General features: G+C 44.8%; 1 protein-coding gene across 2 annotated transcripts in view; it reads left to right on the top strand.

Moving 5' to 3' along the window:
* The window catches only part of ANOS1 (anosmin 1), a 209,473-nt gene that overhangs the window by 98,318 nt on the left and 88,573 nt on the right, over window positions 1-22,582 (top strand). For both annotated transcript variants that reach the window (XR_015158983.1, XM_086387829.1), the window contains exon 3: window positions 21,042-21,104. Coding sequence is in view for 1 of the 2 variants with exons in the window: in XM_086387829.1 (XP_086243955.1) it covers window positions 21,042-21,104 (63 nt within the window). In the remaining variant the exon portion in view is untranslated. The remainder of the gene's footprint in view (window positions 1-21,041; window positions 21,105-22,582) is intronic.

Here is a 22,582-nt window from a genome sequence, read left to right as displayed (position 1 = left end):
GCAGAAACGGTGATGGGGTGTGAGGAGCGGGCCGGCAAGGAAACAGCGTCTTCCTCCTTTAGAGGCCATCTGGGGAATGTAGTTTTCATTTCCTTCCCCACTGGGAGAAGTGTGTAATGGGTGTTGAATGTGCACTCTTGTACTTTTAACACTCTCCAAGGTTTTTAAAAGGTGGGGCAAAAGTTAAAAGATGGGGAAAAGGTGGAAACAGTGACAGATTTCAGTTTCTTGGGCTCCCAAATCACTGTGGATGGTGACTGCAGCCACGAAGTTAAAAGATGCTTGCTCCTTGGAGGAAAAGCTATGACCAACCTAGACAGCATATTAAAAAGCAGAGACGTCACTTTGCCAACAAAGGTGTGATCAGTCAAAGCCATGGTTTTTCCAGCCAGGATGGATGGATGGAAGTAGCTTTCATTGTTATTTTATCAGAGTGGAATTCCACTGGACACAAGAGCCTCAGTATCACTCTTTTCCAGGGAAAAGGACAACGAAATGAAACACCCAAGTGAAACTCAGCATGTTCTGAGTTTGGGTTAAAGGCAGAATGGGTTCTATAGAAACAGTGTCTCCCACACATCACTAAAGCATATCCCCTTCTCCGGGGCTTTCAGCTTCTGGAAAGTTACAGATATTATGACTCACTCAAGCTGGAACAGAGCTACTGCATCAGGCCCCCTTGAATGGGTGTCCTAAGGGATGGCGTAATGTGCTCGAGGCCCATCTCGGTCCACAAAGCTGGGATGGCTTGACCTGCTGGCACGGGAGACAGGAAACATGGAAGTGCTCACGAACCTTGCTTGCCTCCCCCGTCTTTTCAGGAGCATGCCATGCCTTCCTGGAGCTGGATGTGGTCAGACAGCCCAACTGCAAAGATACAGATTAAGCCGTCAGTGGGAACAGGCTGCTTCTCTCTGCAAAGGATTAACGCCAACACTCCCGATGATTTGTGCAACTGGAAGCACTTGCTCTGCTCCCCTGTCCTTGCTGGAGACCTGCTACAACAGTCACTCACCTCCCAGACAGATAGATCCAACTGCTTCGAATGTAGTAGCTGCAGTGTCCATCCACCTAGGCGTTGCACATATAAATAATCTTCTTAACTCAAACCATTTATTATATATACATATATAAGTTCCAAAGTTGCTCCATGAGATGGAACACAGGGCCCCATGGCAGAGTCACTCATTGCTGTTGACTTAGGCACCATTTTGTAAGAGCTGACGAACAGCAGACCACCCGGCAAGGGAATACCATTGACATGGTTCTCCAACACCACTGACGACGTGATTCCCTAGGATCTGTGCATTAAGAAAATGTGCAGGTGAAGAAAAATACATATGTTCGGGGGTAAGGATCAGCACTGGACGAGCTTCAGCATCTCAGCATCGCATGAAGGCGGGGGGCCCCTAATCTCACTCGGCGTGTGGCACGTCAGGAGGGTTTTCAGACCTGGCCTCCGAGCTGTCAGGAGCATGCTGGGCGGATTACACACTCTGGCTTTTCACCACGGGGCGGGGGGACCGGCTGGTTAAGCTCTCGGGATGCCGTGACTGGGCATCCCCGTCGAGTTGTGCAGAGAGTCTGACTGAGTGAAAGCAAAGGACGGTTCTCAGCCCGTGAAATCTTGACTGATGGCGGTGACGGGTTTTCCCGAGTTACTCTGATTACCTGGGGGTCCTTCGTGGAGAATGAGGACTGGTTGATTTGGTAGCTTGCAAAAGACACAGATGCCTATAACCAAAGTATTGAAAAATATTTTTTGCACGTCAGACCGTGTGTGTGTCTTTCTGGCTTTGAAATGACGTAGAGGTCATATTTCTTAGCCATTGTTGGTTTTCTGCCCACGCCGATGAAATATACATGTTTTATTTTCCCGGAGGAAAGGCTGTCTTCTCTTGCACATCGTTTGCCGGGACCGCGTGCGTCTACAGTCCGTTGCCCTCAGGGAATCGATGATGTCAGGATGAGGAATGGGGCGGATTCAAAAATCAATGAAATCACCCTTCTCTTATGCCCCCCGTTTTGGCCAAACAGCAGTATCAGTTTTTCCTATTACTGGACTTGTAATAGGGAAGGGCTGATTTCTGCCGCTTTCAGAATTTTGGTATGAATTTAAGGTGGCTTGGGCAAATGGTACTGAAAGCTGATAATTTCACAGGATGGATCATCGAGTGGTTTGCAGCAGCGCAACAAGGGGCTTATACTTCTTTCCTGTTTTAACTGTGAGACACAGTTTGCATCCATGTTGTTAGAGGGTTTCTTTAGGACAAAGGAGGGAGGCACATTCTCACAGGCAAACTGGACCGTAGGGCTGAGTGCACTCGCTTCCTGTGTTTATAATTGGAAACCGAGGCAAGGGAAGGGGTGATTGGGGTCATCACACACCCACCGTGGAATTACCCCCGGACTCCAGGTTGAAAGGACTACTCTGGCACCATCGGGGTTCCTGAGACTGTTGTTAAAACACCTGTCTGTCTGACAGGTAAGGATGGGGAAAGAGACAGGGAGTTTGTGATGGACATGAACACACTTCTGTATTTAACATGCAGAACCAACAAAGACCTGCTGGACAGCACAGGGAACTCTGCTCAATCCTCTGTAATAACCTTATGGTCACCAGGGGGAAGGACAGGGGAAGGGATAGTTAGGGAGTTTGGGATGGACATGGACACACTGCTGTATTTAACATGGAGAACCAGCAAGGACCTGCCAGACAGCACAGGGAACTCTTGCTCAATGTCATGTAGCAGCCTGAATGGGAAGGCAGTTTGGTGGAGAATGGATACATGCATATGTATGGCTGAGTCCCTTTGCTGTCCACCTAAAACCATCACAACATTGTTAATTGGCTATCAGTTCAGTTCAGTTCACTCACTTAGTCCTGTCCGACTCTGTGACCCCATGAATTGCAGCATGCCTGGTCTCCCTGTCCATCGCCAACTCCCGGAGTTTACTCAAACTCATGTCCATTGAGTCGGTGATGCCATTCAACCACCTCATCCTCTGTCGTCCGTTCTCCTCCTAACTTCAATCTTTCCCAGCATCAGGGTCTTTTCAAATGAGTCAGTTCTTTGCATCAGGTGGCCAAAGTATTGGAGTTTCAGCTTTAGCATCAGTCCTTCCAATGAATATTAAGGACTGATTTCCTTTAGGATGGACTGGTTGGATCTCCTTGCAGTCCAAGGGACTCTCAAGAGTCTTCTCCAACACCGCAGTTCAAAAGCATCAATACCTAAGTGCTCAGCCTTCTATATAGTCCAACTCTCACATCCATACATGACTACTAGAAAAACCATAGCTTTCCCATAGCTTTACAGACCTACTTTACAAAAAGCAAAGTATTGTCTCTGCTTTTTAATATGCTGTCTAGGTTGGTCATAGCTTTTCTTCCAAGGAGCAAGCATCTTTTAATTTCATGGCTGCAATCACCATCTACAGTGACCATCTATATCTACACCATCTACTGCTGCTGCTGCTAAGTCGCTTCAGTCGTGTCTGACTCTGTGTGGCCCCAGAGACGGCAGCCCACCAGGCTCCCCCGTTCCTGGGATTCTCCAGGCAAGAACACTGGAGTGGGTTGCCATTTCTGTCTCCATCTACAGCCCCCCAAAATAAAGTATCTTACTGTTTCCATTATTTCCCCATCTATTTCCCATGAAGTGATGGCCATGATCTTCGTTTTCTGAATGTTGAGCTTTAAGCCAACTTTTTCACTCTCCTCTTTCATTTTCATCAAGGGGCTTCTTAGTTCCTCTTCACTTTCTGCCATAAGGGTGGTGTCATCTGTATATCTGAGGTTATTGATATTTCTCCCGGCAATCTTGATTCCAGCTTGTGCTTCTTCCAGCCCAGCGTTTCTCATGATGTACTCTGCATAGAAGTTAAATAGGCAGGGCGACAATATACAGCCTTGACATACTCCTTTTCCTATTTGGAACCAGTCTGTTGTTCCATGTCCAGTTCTAACTGTTGGTTCTTGACCTGCATACAGATTTCTCAGGAGGCAGGTCAGGTGGTCTGGTATTCCCATCTCTTTCAGAATTTTCCACAGTTTCTTGTGATCCACACAGTCAAAGGCTTTGGCATAGTCAATAAAGCAGAAATAGATGTTTTTCTGGAACTCTCTTGCTTTTTCGATGATCCAGCGGATGTTGGCAATTTGATCTCTGGCTCCTCTGCCTTTTCTAAAACCAGCTTGAACATCTGGAAGTTTGCGGTTCGTGTACTGCTGAAGCCTGGCTTGGAGAATTTTGAGCACTACTTTACTAGCATGTGAGATGAGTGCTATTGTGCGGTAGTTTGCACATTCTTTGACATTGCTATAATTGGCTGTATAATTGGCTATACCCCAATACAAATAAAAAGATTTAAAAAAAACAGCTGTTTGCAGAACCTTTATACACACCTTTGCAGAGCCTGGAAGGTTCTTGTGAACCATTATGTGGGAAGACCCGCTCTCCAGTCAGTATGAAGTTTCAGGTCCCAAGCCTCCATCTTTGACTCTCCGTGTCTTCCCACAACTTGTTCATAGCCACTTTGCTATCTTGATTTTTAAAATTACATCTATTTATTTATAATTGAAGGATAATTGCTTTACAGTGTTGTGTTTTTGGTTTCTGCCAAACATATAGGACTTATACCTATGTCCCCTCCCTCTTGAACCCCCTCCCACCACCCTCCCCATCCCACCCCTCTTGGTTACAGAGCCCCAGTTTGGGTTTCCTGAGTCATACAGCAAATTCCCATCACCCCTTTACTAGTTTTAAATCACCTTTTACCAACAGATCTATGTCCGTACTAGATTTCAGTGACGCCTACTATTGAAGATTGGTTGTTGTTTAGTCGTTCAGCCCTGTCTGACTTTTTGTGAGCCCACGGACTGCAGCACACCAGGCAAAGTCTGTGGTTCTGAGTAGTTTTAAGAATACTTGATGTATTCATTTTTTAAAAAATTAGAGTACAGTTAGTTTACAATGTTGCCTTAATTTCTACTATAGAGAAAAATGACTCAGTTATCCACATATATACATTTTTTAAATATTCTTTTCCATGATGCTCTAGCACAGATTATTGAATATACTTCCCTGTGGCTATTCAAGAAGACCTTGTTTTGATGTATTCATTGTTAACTTGATTTAGAACACTTCCATAAACCTTTTGAGAATAGTACTTTCATATACCTTTCTTCTGAATCAGAGTACAGCAACCATGATGACAAAGACTAGTAAACATTATTGCCTTGCTTGGCCGTAAAAGGGCTTCCCTGGTGGCTCAGCTGGTAAAGAATCCGCCTGCAATGTGAGAGACCTGAGTTCGATCCCTGGGTTGGGAAGATCCCCTGGAGAAAGGAAAGGCTACCCACTCCAGTCTTCTGGCCTGGAGACTTCCACGGACTATATAGTCCATGGGGTTGCAAAGAGTAGGACACGACTGAGTGACTTTCACTTTCTTTAGCCAAACTGTTGCAGCTGTTCAGCTCAGCTATCGTGTGGCACAAAAGCAACCACAGACAATACATTAATGAATGAGTGTGGCTGTGTTCCCATAAGTTTTACTTGGCGAAAACAGTTGGTGATTCAGATTTGGTCCCTGGTTTCTAGCTTCTGACCCTAATCGACATGTACCGGTTATTAACTTTTATTTGCTTATTCACATTCTCTCTAGATAGATAGCTATAGATATAGGTGTAGGTGTATACTCAGAGTTGTTCATTTTTCCATCCGTTTAAAACTAAGTTGCAGACCTCACGACTTCTTAGCCTTCAAAGTTTTAGCATGTATCTCTTGCATAAGTTGCAGATGTCATGACTTTTTATCCTTCAGTGTTTTACCATGCAGCTCTTACATAAGTTGCAGACATCACAACTTTTTACCCTTCAGTGTTTCAGCGTGTATCTCTTACGTAACTGCCGTGGAATGATCACATTCAGAGACTTTCCCGTGGGTGTAGCCCGATAATCTCCTATTTGGTCTGCGGTTAAATTTCACTGCTTGTGCCAACAATGCCCTATGCAGCATTGTTTTCTCTGGTTCAGGGTCTGGCCCATCCAGCAGTCCTTGTGTTCATCTGTCACGTGTCTTCAGTCTCCTTTCATCAGGAAGCAGTCCTCAGCCCTCCTTTGCATCTCACAACATTGGTATGTTTTACGACTAGAGGCTTTTGGCTTTGTAGAAGGCGCCTCATTCTGGATTTGTCAGATTTTTTTCCTGGTGGTTCCGTTAAGATTCAGGATGCTACCTGGGTGGTGGTGAGGCTGTGTTTTTACCAGAGCATCATATCAGGGGCATGCCATGTGGGGTTCCCCTGGAGACCTTTCCTTTATCACTTAGTTAAGGTGTTATATCCAGATTTCTCCACTGTGAAGCTGTCACTTTATCTTCATTATTAATATCTTTTTAGCATAGTAAATATTTTAAATTAGACTATAGTTGATGTACAATCTTATGTAAGTTACAAGTATAAAAAGTGAAAGTCGCTTAGTTGTGTCCAACTCTTTGCGACTGTATAGTCGCATGCGACTGTATAGTCCATGGGATTCTCCAGGCCACGATACTGGTGTGGGTCACCTTTCCCTTCTCCAGGGTATCTTCCCAACCCAGGGATCGAACCCAGGTCTCCCACATTTTGGCAGATTCTTTACCAGCTGAGCCACAAGGGAAGCCCAAGCAGACTGGAGTGGGTAGCCTATCCCTTCTCCAGTGGATCTTCCAGACCCAGGAATCGAACCAGGGTCTCCTGCATTGCAGGCGGATTCTTTACTAACTGAGCTATCATGGAGGCCCAAGTTCCAAGTATACGTAATGTCTTTTTAACTTGACAAGTAACCATGGGCTGTTATTGGGTCTTTCAGTACTGTGCCAAAAAATGCCGTAGCAGAGGAGCAGGTGGAGAATCCGGATGCTAAGAAAGTACAATCATCACAGTGGGAGAGTGACTCTCCTCTGAGCATTTCAGAGAAAGCTGACTTTCTCTGATGTGAGATGCGGGAGGCGGCGTGACACGGCAGAGTTGGGCTAGTTTGCTGATCTTCTCGGGTTTAGGGCTCTGCTGGTCATGCAGCTGTGCATCCGTGGGCTGACCGCCAAAATTTTCATTATTTTGGCAAGATGTGGTACGCTTTTCGACACACAGGATTGCAACAATTTCTCTACCAATTTAGAGTTGGAGAGAGTCCATGAAGACTTCTAAAGCCAGCACAGTACACATATTTTATGAAATATATTGGGGGGGAGAAATTGGGGGAAAAACAAAACAAAACAAAACAGATCCATAGTTTTCCAAAGAAACTTGCTGCCCTTAATTCAGAAAACAGCAAAGGTCTTTGGAATCTTCTGTTGAGAGCATTATCATCAGCTTTTTGAGTATATACCGGTGTGAAATGAAAAGTGGATTTGTGTGTGTGTGTGTGTGTGTGTGTGAAACTCCAAATTTATTTTTTACATGCAGCAAAAGTGAAGTATATATGACTATTCAGCTTTTTCTTATTCAACAGAAATGTTTGTGTATGAGAGCATTCCATATTTCCTATAAATGGTACCGTGCTCTGGTGTCAGATTTTCCTTCTGATTCCAGCTTCCAGCCACACCCAAGAACCTGACACCTCACCCAACCACAGCTGTTGGACTTGGGGCTGAGAAGTTGGCAGTTTCGAAACAATGACTGAAACAGGCTTGAGAGACTAGAATTAAAAGAAATGTTCATTTCTTTAATTTGAAAAAGCAGTTATCAGGGAAATCTGAGAGAACGAAAATAAATTCTCCTTACTGGTCTTTTAGAAATGGAAGAGAATCAGATTTCCTGAATACCCACCACTGTGTGAGCATTTAAAAATGTTGTCTGTATGAATTTTTTTTTTAGAAAGTATCTTCTGAGGCAAATATTACTCTTTTGTGGGGGTAGTGGGGAGGGTTCCCCAGTGGCTCAGATGATAAAGAATACACTTGCAATGCAGGAGACACAGGTTAGATCCCTGGGTTGGGAAGATCCCCTGGAGGAGAAAATGGCAACCCATACCAGTATTCTTGCCTGGAGAATTCTATGGGCAAGATGAACCTGGAGGGCCACAGTGAGTATTACTCTTTTATGTATCAGAAACCTCAGACCTGCCTGGAACCATCCATCTCTGGGTGCTTCACTTTGTGTTACCTTTCCACTCATGACCTCTCGAGCTTAGTCACAAGAGTCGCACCTAGAAGGGCACACGGGTCTGGTCATCGGCGCTTTCCCACCTTATCGGAAAGCTGTGGACACAGTGTGCTTCTCATGACCGTTGTTGTGTGCCTCTGCATCCGGATTCTCACATCCGCTAAGCTCAGCGGTGAATTGAATGGTTTGTGTCCAATCACAGATGGAGCCGTGGACATAAATCCCGCTACCCAGCCACTGCTCCTGTAAACACGTGTTAGTTCCCAAATCTGCAAGAGGCAGGGTTGGTTTTGATGCCACCGGAGATTCTTGCCTCTCTAAAATTCTGGATTTCCATGTTGTAACCCCTGGAGCATTCTCTGATGAGTACTTCCTGTTTCTCCTAGCCCTTCAGTCAGACTGCCTCCGTCAGGTCCTTTCTTTTTGCCTACTAATATGTTCTGCTGCTGCTGCTGCTGTTGCAAAGTTGCGTCAGTCGTGTCCAACTCTGTGTGACCCCATAGACAGCAGCCCACCAGGCTCCCCCGGTCTGGGATTCTCCAGGCAAGAACACTGAAGTGGGTTGCCATTTCCTTCTCCAATGCATGAAAGTGAAAAGTGAAAGTGAAGTCGCTCAGTCGTGTCCAACTCCTAGTGACCCTATGGACTGCAGCACACCAGGCTCCTCTGTTCATGGGATTTTCCAGGCAAGAGTACTGGAGTGGGGTGCCATTGCCTTCTAATCTCTTCTTTTTCGTGTATCCCCCTGTGTCAGTCTCCCCACGCACTAATACAAAAAGAGGGGACAAACAGGTGAAAAGATGCTCAGGTAACTCATTATTAGAGAAATGCAAATCAAAACTATAATGCACATAGAACTATATTCTGACCTCACACCAGTCAGAATAGCCATCATCAAAAAAAATCTTTAAACAGTAAATGCTGGGGAGGGTGTGGAGAAAAGGCAACCCTCTTGAACTGTTGGTGGGAATGAAAATTGGTGCCACCACTATCGAAAACCATATGGAGATTCCTTAAACAGCTAAACAAAGAACTACCATATGACCTGACCCTTGGGCATATATCTGGAGAAAACCATAATTCACAAAGATACAAGTACCCCAGGGTTCATAACAGCACTGTTGACAGTAACCAAGACATGAATTAACCTAAATGTCCATGGACACAGTAATGGATAAAGAAGTGGTAACTACCCAGCCACAAAAAGGAATGAAATTGTGCCATTTGCAGAGTTGTGGCTGGACCTAGAGACTGTCGTCCAGAGTGAAGGAAAGTGAAAGTGAAGTCACTCAGTCGTGTCCGACTCTTTGCTATCCCACGGACACCAGGCTCCTCTGTCCATGGGATTTTCTAGGCAAGAGTACTGGAGTGGGTTCCATTTCCTTCTCCAGAGTGAAGGAAGTCAGAGGAAAATAAATATTGAATAATGTTGCTTATATGTGGAATCTAGAAAAAGGATACGGATGAACTTTTTTGCAAAGCAGAAATAGACACACAGATATTTTGGATACCAAAGTGGGGGAAAGGAAATGGGGTGGATGGGGAGACTGAGCTTCACATATACATACTACTGTGTATGAAATAGATAACTAATGAGAATCTAACTCGGAGAAGGCAATGGCGACCCACTCCAGTACTCCTGCCTGGGAAATCCCATGGACGGAGGAGCCTGGTAGGCCCCAGTCCATGGGGTCGCAAAGAGTCGGACACGACTGAGCGACTTCACCTTCAATGAGAATCTACTGCATAGGTCAGGGAACTCAGCTCAGTGTTCTTTGGTGACTTGAATGGGAAGGAAATCCAAAACAGAGAGGATATACATACACGTATAGCTGACTCACTCTCCCGTACGTGGGTGCGTGTTCAGTCGCTTCAGTCGTGTGTGACTCTTTGTGAGCCAGTGGACTGTGGCTCACCAGGCTCCTCTGTCCATGGGATTCTCCAGGCAAGAATACTGGAGTGGGTTGCCATTTCCTTGTCCAGCTGTGATGTACGGCAGACCGTAACACAACATTGTAAAGCATTCTATACTCCAGTAAACATTAATTTAAGAAAAAGAGGGGACAAGATAGATCACACAAGAACGCTCTGCCGAACCCTGAGACCTCCAGTTTCGCCATTCTAGCGCTCACGTATCACAGCTCCCCAAATCCTTTACACACGCTCTTCACGTTTCCTCTACTTCCTTTTGATGTGAATCTTAGGTTTTCGCTTCTAAGTGAGTTGTTTGCCTTTCTAGACTGTGAAGAACTTGAAGATAGTGTGTGTGTGTGTGTTCAGTTTATAAATTAAGCAGAACCATCACTTTGCATGACAGAGTGGTAATGGAATGCAGCATATGTTTATGAAAAAAAAAATGAATGATGAAGAAAGAAAAACATATGCTGTAAATGCTCCTCACTCGCTTTACCCTTTCCGCAGAACTGCAGATCTACGATTGTGCGGTGCAGTGGGCAACCGTCCCTGTATATCCACTCAGGACCTCGGACTCATCGTGTTAAATGTTGACTTCCAGCCCTTTCTCTGTGTATCTTCCTCCTGCACCCTTTGTCTTAGGGGCGCCCTCAGCTCCTTTCAGGTGGAGATTAGCAAGTTGGATGCCTCTGCCACTCTGACTTCTCCGACTTTGCCATTCGCGGGTTGACTTTTCTCTGCCTTTCGCTCAGTGTTGTCTGCCATCCAAACGGCATGTCGACACTACAAGTGGTCAGGGAGAATGTTTGGGAGGCATTATAGTAATTTTTGCTCTGGTTCGGTTTCCTGTGTATCTCACCTCCCTACTCCACCTCCCATTCTAACACTCATTTTAAGCACAAACTGGGGCAAGCAACTCTGCTCTGTTGGGTTGGCCAAAAAGTTCTTTTAGATTTTTCGGTAACATCTCATGGCAAGCCCTGAGCAAATGTTTTGGCCAACCCAGTAAGATTGTCAATGGCTCTCGTTGAATTCCAAGGGCCGTCTTCCTAGCCGTCTGTTTTATGGCATCTTCTCTGTTTTAGCTTTCATACCCCACATATTTACAGTCCTGTTCAGGCCCCAGACCTCTTTACCAGGGATCAGATTGTCCTCATCCTTCTAAGCTGATTCATGTGCTCTTCATTCTGTGAAACCGTCTCCATTTATCACATATGGAACAACATACCACTTCTTTGGCTTCTCACGCGTTCTTCTTCCATCATTGATTGTACACATTGCTCCTATTGTTATTGTTGTTCAGTCACTCATTCGTGTCCACTTCTTTGCGACCCCATGGGCTGCAGCACGCCAGGCCTCCCTGTCCATCACCAAATCCCAGAACTTGCTCAGACTTATGTCCATCAAGTCGGTGATGCCATCCAACCATCTCATCCTCTGTCATCCCCTTCTCCTGCCTTTAGTCTTTCCCACCATCAGAGTCTTTTCCAGTGAGTCAGCTCTTTGCATCAGGTGGCCAAAGGACTGGAGTTTCAGTTTCGGCATCTGTCCTTCCAGTGAACATTCAGGACTGATTTCCTTTAGGATGGACTGGTTGGATCTGCCTTGCATTCCAAGGGACTCTCAAGAGTCTTCTCCAGCACCACAGTTCAAAAGCATCATAATTTGTTGCTGTAGGCTTTTCTCCCATGGAGGTTACAGACTGCCTCAGGGAAAGACAAATTTCAACCATATTTACCCCCACCATACTGAGTAGATGAGCAGTTAGACCATAGGAAGCATGAATCCATATTTGTTGATTTAGCAGATGTTAGTTTGAACAGGTTGAAATGTATAGAATGCTGCTGCTTTATTTTTACAAGGGTTGTATCTATTTGTGCTCAGTCACTCAGTCGTGTCCGACTCTTTGCAACCCCATGGACTGTAGCCCTTCAGGCTCCTGTGTCTACTCGATTTCCCAGCCAAGCGTACTGGAGTCGGTTGCCGTTTCCTCCTCCAGGGGATCTTCCCGACCCAGGGACTGTCCCTGCGTCTCTTGCGTCTCCTGCATCGGCAGGTGGATTCTTTACCACTAGTGCCAGCTGGGAAGCCATCTATGTATTTAACATAATGTAATTGTGGGTTCTATTTCCTTGAGAATGGGGTGTGTATGAAAATTTGAATTTCATTGGAACGCTTTTGCCTCAGAAATTTTTTGTAACTGCTATTTAGGTAGTATAATTTCCTTTGCTGTACGTTTGAGAAAGTTTTATGTTGAATGTAAGGTATGGGATTTTGTGCTAAATACTGTGAAGATGGAGGTTCACCAAAGCGAAGATGGAGGTTCACCAAAGCAATATCAATCATTTTTCTCTTTGTCAGTACTTTGGCTCTTAAGAGGTGGATCTCTTTATCTGTGGTGTACATAAAATCTTTGCAATTTGTAGCACCTAGGGCATTCTGGAAGTGAATCCTCCTTGGGATCATAATAAATTAGTAATCTCATAGATTTGCAGAGTAAATCCCTTTCACATATATCATCTCATTAAGCCCTTCTAGCTCATGGCAGAAATAGGGCAGGGCTTTATAGTGGAAATAACATCCCTTTGAGTGGGCCAAAGTGTGCCTCCAAACACCAGTTTCCACAGTCTCAACTATCTTTACTTGCTTTCTTTCCTCAGCCTCTACAAAAAGAAGTTTCCTCTCTCTAAAATAGAATCGTAGTACTTAATGTTACCTCCATCAATTCATTGTCATGAGGCTCCAGTGAACAAATCATTTTAAACATGCTCCATAAGTCTATAAAGATCTGGGCACACTCTCATTCAGCAAGACTGTAGTAAGTTAACGTGGATGATTGTGTTCTCATATTTTAATTAGCATTGTTGTTGTTGTTCAGCTGTGAAGTCATATCTGAGTCTGTGGGACCCCTGGACTGCAGCATGCCTAGCTTCCCTGTCCTCCACCGTTTCTCGGAGTTCGTGCAGGTTTTTGTTCATTGAGTCTGTGATGCCATCCAACCATCTCATCCTTTGTTACCCAACCCCCCGCCCCTCCCCACCACACTTCTCCTGCCCTCAGTCTTTCCCAGCGTCAGGGTATTTTCCACTGACTCAGCTCTTTGCATCAGGTGGCCAAAGTATTGGGGCTTCAGTTTCAGCATCAGTCCTTCCAGTGAATATTCAGGGTCGATTTCCTTTAAAATGGACTGGTTGGATCTCCTTGCAGTCCAAGGGACTCTCAAGAGTCTTCTCCAACATCACGGTTTGAAAGCATCAAGTCTTTGGCACTCAGCCTTCTTTATGGTCCAACTCTCACATCTGTACATGACTGTTGGGAAAACCGTACCTCTGACTCTACAGACCTTTGTCTGCAAAGTGTTGTTTCTGCTTTTTAATACGCTCTTCCCCAGTAGCATATTGGACACCCTCCCACCTGGCGGGGGCAGAGACGGGGGGCTCATGTTCCAGTGTTGGCATGTCTTTTTGCCTTTTCATTCTGTCCATTGGGCTTTTCCAGGCAAGAATACTGGAGTCGGGTGCCACGTCCTTCTCCACTGGACCGCATTTTGTCAGAACTCTTCACTTTGACCTGTTCATCTTTGGCGAACTGCATGACATGGCTCATAGCTTCATTGAGTTACACAAGCCCCTTTGCCACGACAAGGCTGTGATCCATGAAGCAGCTGAATTAGCAAGCTGAAACTGAATAGTTGATGTGATTTTATCAGTTGCAGAGTAGACACATGGTCAAGTTAGCCTCAGACCAAGACTTTGCTTTCCATGATGCCCATGGCTCCTTCCATAGACAGTACTCTCTGAGGGCATGCTCTGTCCCACATGCCTTGGGAAGGGTTATAAAAGGGTTAGCAGACACGTTCCCCCCTCACCAGGACTTGGAGATACTATAACTTCAGTACAAGTCATAGACTCCCACCAGTCTGTCAGCAATGTGAGCATTCTTGGGGGAAATTCTAAATCCTACCTGGTTTCACAGAGGGGAAATCAGTTTGTGCTTTGTGCACAGCAGTGGCCAAAAGTAGATGGTTTGGTCTCAGTGGAGAAGAACAGCATAGCTTGTCTGTAAGGAAGACAGGTTGGTTTAGTCACTCATTCGTGTCTGATCCTTGTGAACCCATGGACTGTAGCGCGACAGGCTCCTCTGTCCATGGGATTCTCCAGGCCAGAATTCTCCAGGAGTGGGTTGCCATTTCCTTCCCCACGGGATCTTCCCAATCCATGGATTGAACCTGGGTCTTCCACACTGCACGTGGTCTCTTGCATTGCAGGCAGAGTTTTTATCCACTGAGCCACCAGGTAAGCACTTTAGGAAGACATATCATGATAAAAGTTGGGTTAGAAAGGATTTGGGGTTTAGGGAACGGAAAAGCAACTAGCTTCACTGGAAGCAATTCATAGGATATTGAAAGTGTTAATTGGGCAGGATTTGCTGGTTGACCAAATGTTTGGAATGTAAGGGCTTCCCTGGTGGCGTAGATGGTAAAGAATCTGCCTGTAATATGGGAGACCCAAGTTCGATCCCTGGGTTAGGAAGATTCCCTGGAGAAGGAAATGGCAACCCACTCCAGTATTCTTGCTTGCAGGATTCCATGGACAGAGAAGCCTGGCCAGCTACAGAAGATGCAGTTGCACAGAGTCAGACGTGACTGAGTAGCTAACACTTTTTCTTCTCTTTGAATGTAAACCCAGGTACTCTGGGTTAGATTGAATAATTATTGACTAGTTGTATCAGTGACCTCAGATCTTCAAAACCATGACTTGGTAGGATGAATGTGGCCAGTTCCATGATTAGAGGTCAGAGTCCCAAGTAGCATTTTATCCTCCATCCTGGGAAGGTTGTTTCTCAGGACCAAATCTATTACCATGGTCACTTGGCATGTTCAGAAATTCTCAGTCTCGACACTGTTAACATCTGCAGCTGGATAAGTTTATCACGAGAGTGCTATCCGGATATTGTACGATATTTAACCAGTATTCATAGCCTCACCCACAATAAGTCAGCACCTCTCCTGTTAATCAAAACAAATAAAATGACTCCAGAGTGCCAAATGCACCCCCACACACACACACCAGGAATGCAAAGTCCCTCCCATTTCAGAAGCACATACTTAGAGCAGTGAAAATGGTTTGTCTAGTATCTTATAAATAAATTACAGTAAAGAGACCTGTACAGTGTGTGTATTTGTGTATGTGTGTGTGTGTGTGTGTGTGTGTGTGTGTGTGTGTTAGTAACCCCATACCCCGGGAATGCAAAATCACTCCCATTTCAGTCAGTCAGTTCAGTCACTCAGTTGTGTTCGACTCTTTGCGACCCCATGAATCGCAGCACTCCAGGCCTCCCTGTCCATCACCAACTCCCGGAGTTCACTCAGACTCACGTCCATCGAGTCGGTGATGCCATCCAGCCATCTCATCCTCTGTCGTCCCCTTCTCCTCCTGCCCCAATCCCTCCCAGCATCAGAGTCTTTTCCAATGAGTCAACTCTTCGCATGAAGTGGCCAAAGTACTGGAGTTTCAGCTTTAGCATCAGTCCTTCCAAAGAACACCTAGGGCTTATCTCCTTTAGAATGGACTGGTTGGATCTCCTTGCAGTCCAAGGGACTCTCAAGAGTCTTCTCCAATACCACAGTTCAAAAGCATCAATTCTTCAGCACTCAGCTTTCTTCACAGTCCAACTCTCACATCCACACATGACCACAGGAAAAACCATAGCCTTGACTAGACGGACCTTTGTTGGCAAAGTAATGTCTCTGCTTTTGAATATGCTATCTAGGTTGGTCATAACTTTCCTTCCAAACAGTAAGTGTCTTTTAATTTCATGGCTGCAGTCATCATCTGCAGTGATTTTGGAGCCCAGAAAAATAAAGTCTGAAACTGTTTCCACTGTTTCCCCATCTATTTCCCATGAAGTGATGGGACTAGATGCCATGATCTTCGTTTTCTGAATGTTGAGCTTTAAGCCAACTTTTTCACCCTCCTCTTTCACTTTCATCAAGAGGCTTTTTAGTTCGTCTTCAGTTTCTGCCATTTCAGAACCACATACTTAGAGCAATGAAAATAATTTGTCTAGTTTCTTAGAAATAAATTCCAGTAGAGAGACCTGTATAGCGTGTGTATTTGTGTATGTGTATGTGTGTGTGTGTGTTAGTAACCCCCCACCCTGGGAATCACTCTCATTTCAGTCAGTCAGTCAGTTCAGTCACTCAGTCATGTCTAACTCTTTGCGACCCCATGAATTGCAGCACGCTAGGCCTCCGTGTCCATCACCAACTCCCGGAGTTCACTCAGACTCACGTCCATTGAGTCGGTGATGCCATCCAGCCATCTCATCCTCTGTCATCCCCTTCTCCTCCTGCCCCCAATCCCTCCCAGCATCAGAGTCTTTTCCAATGAGTCAACTCTTCGCATGAAGTGGCCAAAGTACTGGACTTTCAGCTTTAGCATCATTCCTTCCAAAGAAATTCCATAATTTGTCTAGTATCTTATAAATAAATTCCGGTAAAGAGGCTTGTACAGTGTTGTGTGTGTGTGTTAATCACTCAATCATGTCCGCCTGTTTGTGACCCCATGGACTGTAGCCCACCAGGCTCTTCTGACCATGGGGTTCTCGAGGCAAGGATACTGGAGTGGGTTGCCGTTCCTTTCTCCAGGGGATCTTCCCAATCCAGGGATCGAACCCCGGTCTCCCACATTGGAGACAAATTCATTACCATCTGAGCCCCCCGGGAAGCCTGTACTGTGTCGTACAATATATTTAAAAGTTGGAAGGGTTTACGGAAATTCTCCATTGGTGGCTTCTGTATAGAGTTTGAGTGTGAGGCAATTCTGGAAAATGACCAGAAGGCAGGGAAGAGCAGCTGTTTCCTAGATAATTGACTCACCTCGCCAGTGACCATCCTTTTTGTCACCTCCCGTTGTCCACAATGGACCCCCTTGACTCTTACTCACTGTGAGCCTGGTCCCTGAAAGTATTGACATTTGGGTATCCCAACCCTAAGTGCTGATTATGAGAGCATTTCAATTTATCAATGCGTTTATTCAACATTTCAGTTTGTCAGTTTATTGAGCTGCTACCCAATGCTGAGAATAGAGTAGTAAATGTAATAAATGTCATAGAGTCTCATTGCTCACTATTCCATGAGGGGGATATTATATGACTATGTCTTGTATTACTGTTTATCTTAAAATAGTAATGTAATGTATAATTATCATCTGAGAAAGCAATATTGTGACCATATCTTTGTAGTTCAGTTCAGTTCAGTTCAATCAGTCATGTCTGACTCTTTGCAACCCCATGGACCTCAGCCCAACAGGCCTCCTTGTCCATCACTAACTCCCGGAATTTACTCAAACTCATGTCCATTGAGTCAGTGATGCCATCCAACCATCTCATCCTCTGTCATCCCCTTCTCCTCCTGCCTTCAATCTTTCCCAGCGTCAGGGTCTTTTCAAATGAGTCAGTTCTTTGCATCAGGTGGCCAAAGTGTTGAAGTTTCAGCTTCAACATCAGTCCTTCCAATGAATATTCAGGACTCATTTCCTTTGAGAAGGACTGGTTGGATATCCTTCCAGTCCAAGGGCCTGTCAAGAGTCATCTCTAACACCACAGTTCAAAAGCATCAATTCTTCGGCGCTCAGCTTTCATTATAGTCCAACTTTTACATCCATACACAACCACTGGGTATCTTTCTAGATTAAGTAAAAACAGAAATCAATAGCTCCATTCCAAATGGCGATCAATGTGATTAGCTCACTCAGCTTTTTGTTTGTTGGTTTCTTTGAAATTTGAAGTTTCTCTTCACTGAGTTTGAATAAGTAGCCTAGGAGGAAGTGATTTCAAACAGTTGATCATCCTAAAACTTGAAAGCCTGAAACATTTGTTAGAACATTCATTTTGATTGCTGTTATTCATTGAGTGATTTTTAGCTTGAGGCAGTATGTGATCCGGGCACTTAAAGCTGCAGTTGTCTGTCTGTAGGATTATCTGTCTTCTGTTCCCTTCACTGCGTGCTGCAGTCCATGGGGTCGCAAAGAGTCAGACACGATTTAATGACTGAACAACAATTCCCTTCACACATGGAAGAGAGTTTTGGGGGCTACCTTTTTTGGCAAACTTTTTATCATTATTATTGCTTGGAGAAATAGGAAGTGTTGTACTCTTGTTTGAAGTGTGAGAGAAATGGCTGCCTGTTTTTAAATCTTTGGCTTTTGTTGAAATCATTTTATCTGGCCGGTAGCATCATAAAGAAATAGAGCTTTGGCAAACTCATCCTGCAAAGGTTTACTCAAATGTTTACATCCAGGTTGGTCTTGTAATTTTCACAGTAGTAGCCGGAGCGTTAGTTGCTCAGTCGTGTCCAACTCTTTGCAACCCCACAGGCTGTAGCCCACTAGGCTCCTCTGTCTATGAGAGTCTCCAGGCAAGAATACTAGAGTGGGTTACCATTCCCTTCTCCAGGGGATCTTCCTGACCCAGGGATCGAATCTGGTCTCCTGCATGGCAGGCAGATTGTTTACCATCTACAGGGAAGATTACTAAAAGACAATGTTGCCTGTCATTAATAATATGTTAATGTGTTTATTTAAATGCTTCTGATTAGGGGTGATTGGAAAAGAAGCAAGCATGCAGTTAAAATAGAACTTTAAATTGCATACACTCATGCTAGATTTGACAGATGGAGATTGTGGATTAACAAGAAGATAAATGTAGTTTCTTGATTTTACACACTTTCATCAACCTTTTTGGAGAAGGAAATGGCAACCCACTCCAGTATTCTTGCCTGGAGAATCCCGTGGACAAAGGAGCCTGGTGGGCTACACTCCACAGGGTCGCACAGAGTCGGACACGACTGAGCGACTAACACATATTACACATGTATCTCTGACATTAGTGTTTCAGACATATGCCTCTTTTTGTAAATGACGTCTGTGTTCTATAAGGTATTTTTTCCACAAGTTGTCAGGATTATGGTTATTTGGTACTATGGACATCACAGAGGACTGACTTTTTAATACACTGGTGTCTATAGTTGTCAAAATGCACATGTGTACATATAATACCTTGTTTTCCTAATTTACATGTTCAGCAATGACAGAAAGATTCACACAATTATTTTGTGATATATTTTTTAGGCACGTTGCATTGAACAGTTTTTATATGGAATAAATGCTTGTTGGATGTTTCCCGAATGAAATGATGGAGACTTAACTTGTCAGAAGCTCAGCCTCTGTCTGGGAGAAATCCCCAGGTCTTGTGGAGTGGTCCTTCTCGGTCATACGACGCTTTTTCAGATGAAAAAAAAAATTGCAGGTTATTTTTAAAGAGTGCCATCGATTCATTTTGAGTAGTCTTGAGAAGGAGTTGGGCTAAACATATTTATTAAATGGCTAAGCACCAACTTTTTTGGCTAGGAGCCACAGTCCTGAAAAGAATGAAGACAGCTTAGAGGGTAAGACACTGGACTTAACGTTTAGCAAACAAATTAACTCTTTAGGGAGTTTATAAAGTATGTAAGGTGGACAACTGTTTACACTGTTTCATTTAAATTTTTAAATTATTTCATTACTTTTAGAAAATAGTATTCTTTTAGAATTGCTATATTGACGAAAATCAATACATTTAACGTACTTGGGAGAGGTGGACACTAATAAACTTGGGACAAGCTTGTACTGGTCTTGGAAAAGCATTGATGAGCTTAGCATTTTTTTTCATTAAGTAACCAAGAATGAATCTTTTATATTCAGTATTAAAGAATATAAAATGTAGAATATTCTCGGAAGAAATAGCTTGCCCCTTGAAGTCTACACGGAAGAAGAAGGAGACTGTTGTCATCAAATACTGTAGCAGTTTTTTTCCCCCCCAGCTTTATTGAGATACAATCGACATATATAACATTGTTTAAGTTTAGGGTATATAGTGTGAGATTGGATACATGTGTGTATTGGAAAACGTACCACACTAACGTAGTTCTTTTTAAAGATCAGTGTCAGCACCGAGATTTCCAGGCGAAATTGCTGAAAGAGGATCTTGGGTTTTGATCCCAGAGATCTGACTCTGTTGGTGTAGGGGCCGGTCGTGGGCTTGCATTTCCGATACCCTGCAAGGTGACGCTCCTGTTGCTGGTCACTGATCACACGTTGAGAGCAGTCCTATGATGGACTGACAGTTGATACAGTCACTGGTTTGCTTTCATTTATGCAGTTTTGAATATATGAAAGCTCTGAAATAATCATGAGGTTATGGGAGCCATGAGCATACCAACATTTAGATAACTGGCGCTTAACCGGACATAATGAATATTTAATAATGGATAAGTTAATAATTAACTGTTGTATTAAAATATATTTTGAGAATCATATATCCATTCATGTGGAAGTATGATTTTGATTTCAATCATGAGGCCTGACTGTTATCTCTTTCTCATTTTGATATAGATAATGTATATTTTATGAGTTATGTAAGTATTACTACATATGTATAACAAAGTGCGTTTATGTGTATATATACCTTGTTTATTCCATAATATTATTATTTCTTATTAAAATTGTTGCTGAACAATGGATCCTGGCTATTATCTTTGATTTATTAAATCATGTGTATAAATCATATTTAAGAGTTCAGTTCAGTTCAGTCGCTCAGTCGTGTCCGACTCTTTGCGACCCCATGGACTGCAGCACGCCGGGCCTCCGTGTCCATCACCAACTCCCGGAGTTTACCCAAACTTATGCCCATTGATGCCATCCAACCACCTCATCCTCTGTCATCCCCTTCTCCTCCTGCCTTCAGTCTTTCCCAGCATCAGGGTATTTTCCAAGGGATCCCATCAGCTTCCCAGGATGCACATTTGCGATGGGGGGAGGTTTAGCTGGGTCTCCCAGAGTCTCTCGGAAACGCTGGGGCGTGCACAGTGGGGACCTTTCCTTTGGGGCCTTGTTTGTTACCTGTGTCCACTGATCGGTCTTCACCGTTCTCTCTCCCAGTGCCTGGAGCCCTGCAAGGTGTCCTGGGACCTGCGAAAGCAGCAGTGCCAGAGCTTCTGCGAGGTAAGGGGTGTGTGTGCGGCCACACGCCAAGCCGTGGACCAAGGAGCCCCGGGCATTCGGGGAGGGCATCGTGTCCTTCTGGGGCTGGGAGGCTCAGTTTACTTCTGTGGGGTGTGTGTTTGTGTGTGTGTGTGTGTGTAAACATTCGCAGTCAACAAAATTGTTGAGACTTCTAAAAACCCAGCTGGCACTACTGGTCAAGAACCTCGCCTGCCAACGCAAGAAACTTAAGATACTCGGGTTCGATCCCTGGGTCGGGAAGATCCCCTGGAGAAGGGAATGGCAACCCACTCCAGTATGCTTAAGCTGGAGAATCCCATGGACAGAGGAGCCTGGCAGACTACAGTCCATGGGGTCACAGATGGTTGGACACGACTGAAGTGACTTTGCATGCACTTAAAGCCTCACCACTCACTGTTTCCATTATTAATTAGGCAGGGAAATTATTTTTGTTTTTTACTATAAATTAAAAAAAAAATGACAAGCCTCTGGCAGCCTCTCCACCTCACAGGATAACTCTTCTCTGGGTGGCTCTTGGCATAAGGTTGAAATGCTCGTGCCTTTTAGAAGGAGCCTCGCATTTTATGGGCTTCCCTGGTGGCTCAGCTGATAAAGAATCCACCTGCAGCGGGAGACTGGCTTCGATCCCTGGGTGGGCAAGATCCCCTGGAGAAGGGAAAGGCTACCCTTTCCAGTATTCTGGCCTAGAGAATTCCACGGACAGTCCATGGGGTCACAAAGAGTTGGACACAACTGAGCGACTTTCACTTCACTTCAGTTCACTCGCATTTTATGAGTGGCGGGGTTCTCAGACCATTTGATCTTCCTCTGGGCCGGCCACACCCCGGGGCTGAGACTGGCCCACATTTTCCTGTGCAGAAGGCACCTTCCTTTCCTCATGCTCTCAGTTAGATAACAGAGCTCTCCTGTCCTGGGCAACTGCTGTCTAAAGTCACTGCTTGTGCCAAAGAAGAGGGTGCTGCTTTGCAGCACTGTATCCTCCACGACAGGGAGAAGACTCTTGAGAGTCCCTTGGACTGCAAGGAGAGTCCATACCAAAGGAAATCAGCCCTGAAGATTCATTGGAAGGAGTGCTGCTGAAGCTCTAGTACTTTGGCCACCTGATGCAAAGAGCTGACTCATTTGAAAAGACCCAGATGCTGGGAAAGATTGAAAGCAGGAGGAGAAGGGGACAACAGATGACTGGATGGCATCGCTGACTCAATGGACATGAGTTTGAGTAAACTCCAGGAGATGGTGAAGGACAGGGAAGCCTGGCGCGCTGCAGTCCATGGGGTTCCAAAGAGTCAGACATGACTTAGCAACTGAACAAGAGCAATTCTCCAGGGCAGACCAGGGGCCCTGCTGTGAAGCAGACAGGCTGACCACACGGTGGCCACTCAGTGTAAGGAGGCTCAGAAAGTCCACAGGGGCCTCGAGGATGTGAGTTGGGCCCACATGGGAACCAGAGTACCACC

This window comes from Bos grunniens, chromosome X, assembly GCF_055505025.1.
Source record: "Bos grunniens cultivar Pamir isolate PY7600 chromosome X, Bosgru_T2T1.0, whole genome shotgun sequence".
NCBI lineage: Eukaryota > Metazoa > Chordata > Mammalia > Artiodactyla > Bovidae > Bos > Bos grunniens.
This window is presented reverse-complemented; position numbering and strand designations above follow the sequence as displayed.